We start from the raw sequence: 6,413 nt of genomic DNA on the forward strand, positions 1-6,413 counted from the left end.
CGATCTCTTTGTCCAGCCCCGGCCACCAGACATACCCTCTGGCCAACGCTTTGGTGTGTACCATACCGGGGTGACCCTCGTGCAGCGACTCTAACACTCTCGTCCTGAGTTTGTCAGGAACCACCACCCTGTTCCCCCATAATACACAGCCCTTAGAAATGGATAGTTCATTTTGACGGCTTTTGTAAGGGCCGAACTCCGGTTCAACGCTTCCAACCGGCCACCCCCTCCAAACCCAGTTTAATACTCGGGACAGCACGCTATCCTTGGCCGTGTGTGCTGCAATGTCCCTGGATGATACCGGGGGTCGAGGAAGCTCCTCAATTGCCAAGACCTCACAGGCGGGGGCAGGGTCTGCGCCAATGTCCGGCACCGGGCACCGGCTGAGGGCATCCGCATGCCCAATCGCTTTCCCAGGCCGGTGCTCTAAGTCAAAATCATAAGCCTGCAAAAATATCGCCCATCTAAGCATGCGTGGGGACATGATGTTTGGCAATTGCTTATCGGGCGCAAAAATCCCCAGTAGCGGCTTGTGGTCAGTGACCAGCAAAAATCGTCTGCCAAAAATAAAATCATGGAACTTTTTGACAGCCGCTACCAACGCCAGACCCTCCTTGTCTATCTGGGCATAGTTCCGCTCTGCCGCAGATAGTGATCTAGAATAAAAAGCGATAGGCGCTTCGCTCCCATCAGGCATCAGATGGCTTAAAACTGCGCCTACTCCAAACGGTGAAGCGTCAGCAGCTAACACCAGGAGCTTGTGTTCATCATAATGCGTGAGTACGGCATTAGATGTCAGCAGCTCCTTGACTCCCACAAAAGCCTTTTCCTCGGCCTGCCCCCACTTCCATTTTGCCTCCTTGTGCAAAAGCGCGTGCAAAGGGGCCGCCACTGATGCCTTATGCGGTAAAAACGCATGATAAAAATTCAGGAGTCCTAAAAAGGATTGGAGCTCCTTCTTACTCACCGGCCTGGGGGCGTTTTGGATTGCAGATACCTTCTCATCCGTGGGGTGGACTCCCTCTGCGTCAATGCGAAACCCCAGGAAGTCCACACTTTCCACCCCGAGCGTGCATTTTGAGCGCTTAACTCTGAGGCCGGCATTTTGAAAACGCCTGAGGACCTCTTTAACCCGGTCCAGTAGTTCCTGTTCAGACCCGCCCGCAATCAGCACGTCGTCAAAATAGGGCACTGTGCCAGGTACCCCCCTTAGTAGACGTTCCATGAGGCCCTGAAAAATCCCAGGTGCTACGTTGACCCCGAATTGCAGCCTGTTCACTTTAAAAGCCCCTTGGTGGGTTACAATTGTTTGGGCCTCGGCAGCCTCCGGGGTGACAGGCAACTGCTGGTATGCCTGGGCCAGGTCAAATTTGGCGAAAATCTTGCCACCCCCCAGGGAAGCCAAAATGTGGCTTATTACCGGGACCGGGTACGAATGTTGCTGCAGCGCCTTGTTAATCGTACATTTGTAATCGGCGCATAGTCGTATGGACCCATCTGATTTGACAGGGGTTACGATCGGGGTCTCCCATTTGCTGTATGGTACTGGCTCTAAAACCCCTTGCTCAACTAGTTTGTCAATCTCTTTTTCCACCTTATGTTTGAGAGACACAGGTACTTTCCGATACTTCAACCTAATAGGTTTGACTGACGGATCTAAGTCAAACGCAACCGGGGGGCCCTTGTACCTTCCCAACCCTTCGGCAAATACATCAGGGAACAGGTCGTACAGCATGCCCCATTTATTTTCAGACATCCTGTTAATCCCAGAAATACCGATGCCCAATGGCTCAAACCAATCTAACCCTAGCAGGTTAACCCGGTCTCCCTCTGCAATCAGGAATGACAGTTTAACACATTTCCCCTTATACTCAACAGTAACAGAGTCCCGTCCGGCCAAGGGAATTCGGTTGCCCTGGAAGTCGGACACTCTGGTTCCCGCAGGCTGGAGCCGCCGCCGGCTTCGGTTCGGGAACAACTGGCGCCAGGACGCGGCAGAAATCACCGTCACGGACGATCCTGAGTCCACCTCCATTGTACAGGGTCGGCCGTCGAGGAGTGGAGTCACGGTGATCTTGCCCTGGCTGCTGGTGCGATTTACGGCCGATGCGCTCGACAAGGTCGCCGTCAACTGGCAGCTTGCTTCCGATGCTGAGGAACGGGTCTTGCCTTGGGTGCTGACTGGAGTGCCCCTCTGCGCTGACCGGTTGTTAGTTGAGGGATCCTTCTTCGCTGATCTGCAGACTCTGGCCAGATGACCACGCCGCCCACACGCTCTGCAGTCGACATCACGAGCCCAACAGGAGCCGCGCTGGTGCTTCCCGCCACAACCGGAGCAAGGCTTGACGTTGGTAGTCTTCGCTGGGGTCCGCTTGCCTCGAACCGCGTTGACGTCATCATCCGCGTCTTCGCCCTCGCTGTCTCGTTGAGCGTGTATACTGGGCTCTGCCACCCGCTGGCGGACCTCCTTCGTGGACTTCTCCGCTGCTTCCGCGGCCACGGCCTCTTCGTAGGCCACTGCCCAGGTCAGGGTGGTGCGGGCGAACAGCCTCTGTTGCAGCCTTTCATCTTTGAGACCGCAGACGAGACGGTCTCTGAGGGCTTCCTCCACGTTGTGGAAATTACATGGCCGTGCGGCTTTGCGAAGGGCCGCCACGAAATCTGCGATGGTCTCGCCTCCGGCCTGGTTCCGCTTGTAAAAAGCGTGCCGGCAGGCGATCTCCGACGGTTGTGGAGAATAGTGAGCCTTAAGCTTCTCCGTGATGTCAGCGTAGGTGACAGTCTTTATATCAGTTGGGGCCACCAACGACCTGGCTATGTCGAAGGTCCCCTTCCCGCAGGAACTCAGGAGGCATGCTCGTTTCTTCGCCTCATCGGTGATGTCGTGGGTCTCCAGATGGAACTCGAACCTGGACAGGTAGGAGTCCCAGTCTTCTGAGGAGGGTTCGAAGCACTCGAACTTCTGGCTTCCAGCCATCGGGGGAGACTTGGGCACCGGAGCTGGTGGCGCCTCCGCCGGATCGGCTGCTGTGCTCTGCTCGCTTCCTTCCGAGTCCGAAGTGTGGATGTCCGCAGGGCTGCCTACCTGCTCTAACATCCCACCCTCGTCGCCAATTGTTAGATCGCGCTAACAAAGGACTCGTAGAGTGATTCAGCAAGTGATTCAGCTTTATTTAGAAGTAACGAACAAGCACTAACTCAGTAAGAAACCAGAACAGAAAACAGTGGGAGCTTATGCTCCTTTTAAACATAACCGGGCTAATGTAGCCACGCCTATTTACAAATAACAACCAATGAGATTGCTAGAATAAAGACCAATGGGAGTCTTTCCCTCCTAGGGAATGGTATCGTTCTGATTGGTCGCTGTTACGAAGCGACCAATAGGAAGTTCGCTCAGAGGAGCCCTGGTCTGGCTTGAAGCTTAACATGGGAGTCCTATGAGGTGATTCATGTAATCATTTCAATACATTACAGCATAGGCATGGAGATCTGACTCCTTTTATCCTAGTCAGAAGGTGGTAGAGGTGTTTGAAAGAATGCTTGTAAAGGATGCAACAGTACAGTGGATTTTGTAATCAGCTTGACTGCAGCAGAAAGGAAATGGGTGTGGGCAGAAAATTGGCATCTGTACTGAGATAAAAATCCTACGTCTCTGTTCAGCCCTGGGGGGTCCATTGTTCTGAACTTGTGAATTAACTCATTGTTCTGAATTTGTGAATTACAGCAATCTCATGCTGTAATTTCCCTTTGAAATGTCTTTGTTTGAGGACTGCCATTTTAAAGTCAGCAATGGAATAACCTGGAAGATTAACATGTTCTCCTACTGTTGTTGTTGTTGTTGTTTTAGTCCGGTGGGTAGTGTCAGCGAGCTGCCAATGTTTGGTTTTCTATTACTGTATTCGTTTGCCTGCTTTCGCTTTCAGCCGTAGGACTGTAGATGCGCATGACTGTTTAGACTGCCGAAACTTTTGTATCTCCCAAGGCCACAGGTGGTTGCAAGTGCTTGTTAGTGCAAAGAAGCTCTCATGAAAGGCCGTGAGAAATAGATAACATATTCTGACTAGGAACGTTTATTCTCAAGCCCAAAGGCGCGCAGGGGAAACCCCGCAATTGGGCCTCAGTAGTTCGAATGATCTATAATATGCTTTGCTATTTGATTCCCTCTCATTCTGAACAGTGATCCTGTTATGCACCTTAGCTTCAAAATAAAGTAAAACCTTTTCTACAAGTATGTACTTCATTATGATGCTGTGAGGAGTCTGACAGGTAGCCAATGCCGTATTATTCTGAAGCAGCAGAACAAAGGTTGAGTCCAGCGGCACCTTTCAGACCAACAAAGTTTTATTAAAGGGATAAGCTTTCGTGTGCACACACATATCTGTAGATAATCTGAAGAAGTGGTGTTCTGTTCTTCAAACAATCTGAAGAAGTGGTGTTCTGTTCAGATAACCTGAAGATGTCTGCGTGCACACAAAAACTTATACCTAGAATTAGACTTTTTCGGTCTTAAAGGTGCTGCTGAACTCAAACTTTGTTCTGTTCTTTTTTTGGTGTTTCCATTTTTGAATGTCACATTTAAGTCTATTTATCCTTTTATCAAGGAGCTGCGGTGGCTCAAGTGGTTAAGACGCTGAACTGCAGACTGTGGAAGGTCCGTAGTTCAGCAGTTCAAGACCCGAGTGTGCCGCATGACGGAGTGAGCTCCCGTCTCTAGTTCCAGCTCCTGCCAACCTAGCAGTTCGAAAGCAAGAAATTGCAAGTAGAGAAATAGGTACCACTTCATTGGGAAGGTTACAGCATTCGGTGTGCCTTGGTGTTTAGTCATGCCGGCCACATGACCACGGAAACGTCTTCGGAAAGCCCTCGCTCTTCAGCTTTGAAATGGAGATGAGCACCGCAACGCTAGAGTTGGACTCGACTGGCTTTCGAGCAAGGGAACCTTTACCTTTTATCCTTTTGCGTAAGGACTGACCTGTTTGTCCTATGATGGCAGTGAAAGGGTATTGCTGACGTTTGAGGGCATATATAACACCGGGAGATGAACAAGTGAATGTGCCCAAGATGGTCTGGTGGGTATCGCTAGGTCCAGTTATTGTGTCGTCAGAGTGGATACGGGGACAGAGCTGGCATCTTGGTTTGTTGCAGGCTCTGGTCCTCTGTACCCGTGTCTGGAAGAATGTTGCTGTGGGTGAGAAGATGTTTAAGATTAGGAGGCTCTCTGTGGGCCAGAAATGCTTTGCCTCCCAATACCTGTGAGAGAGAAGCAGGGCTCTTTTTGTAGAAAAAGCCCAGCCGGAACTCATTAGCATAATAGGCCACACCCAACAGCAAAAACTCATTAGCATGTTAGGCCACACACCTGACAGCACAGCTCATTAGCATATTAGGCCACACACCCCCATGTTACCAGAAGTCTGGTCATCCAGCCACACCCACCTTTTGCTTCTTATTCTGTTTACCTTGTTTGTTGTCAAAACCCAGGGCCTTTTTTTGTAGCAGGAACTCCTTTGCATGTTAGGCCACACATCCCGAATGTAGCCAATCCTAATGAGTTTCTGCTGTTGGGTGTGGCCTGTTATGATAATGAGTTCCTGCCAGGTGTGGCCAACTCAGGAGCCAACCAGAACTCTGTTCCTGTGCGTTCCTGCCCCAAAATAGCCCTGGAGAGAAGTATCCTTGTTCGGCATAGGTGGTAGGTTGTTAATGACGCATTGAATGGCTTTGAGCTGAGAGCTGTATGTGACCACCAGTGTTGTTCTCTTGCTGTTGGGCCTATCTTGTAGCAGGTTACCCCTTGGTATCATTTTTTTCCAGGGGAACTTATGTCTGTAGCCTGGAGAGGAGTTGTGATTCTGGGAGCCCTGGGCAACTGCACAGCACCCCATTTTCATGGCTGACTTAGAGCTATGCTTCCTCTGCTCCTGCCCAGAGGCACCTGTCCTGTGCTTAAGGCTCACAGATGACCTTTTAATCGTCGCTCAAGATGGGTAGCTGTGTTCATCTGTCTGTCGCAGTAGAAAAGAGCAAAAGTCCAGTAGCACCTTAAAGATATACAAAATTCGTGGCAGGAAATGAGCTTTTGTGAGTCAGTGCTCACCTCCTCGGGTACCTGAAGAAGTGAGCAGTGACTCACAATAGCTCATACCCTGCCACAAAATTTTAGTCATAGTTACAGACAGGGGTCATTTCCTGCAGGAGCTCACAGGAGCGGAGCTCCGGCAGTAAAGAGCCCAGGGGGCGGGCACATGCAACAAGCCCCACCCCCTGCTCCCAGCAGCCCTCAGTCAGAGCAAGGAGCAGCCAGGTAAGTTGCAAATCCCCCGGTCCAAAACAGTCCAGTGGCACCTTTAAGACCAAGTTTTATTCAGGTACAAGCTGTCCCTTCTCTGCGAGGACAGATCTGCACGTTCCCC

At 50.9% G+C, this 6,413-nt stretch overlaps 1 protein-coding gene across 1 annotated transcript in view; it reads right to left on the bottom strand.

Moving 5' to 3' along the window:
* LOC107119180 (zinc finger protein 850-like) overlaps positions 1-6,413 on the bottom strand; it is a 43,663-nt gene that overhangs the window by 13,001 nt on the left and 24,249 nt on the right. The window contains exon 6 of the mRNA XM_015421637.1: positions 5,163-5,250. Within this exon, the coding sequence (XP_015277123.1) occupies positions 5,163-5,250 (88 nt within the window). The remainder of the gene's footprint in view (positions 1-5,162; positions 5,251-6,413) is intronic.

This window comes from Gekko japonicus, unplaced genomic scaffold (assembly GCF_001447785.1).
Source record: "Gekko japonicus isolate JY-2015 unplaced genomic scaffold, Gekko_japonicus_V1.1 scaffold2179, whole genome shotgun sequence".
In the NCBI taxonomy this organism is placed as follows: Eukaryota; Metazoa; Chordata; class Lepidosauria; order Squamata; family Gekkonidae; genus Gekko; species Gekko japonicus.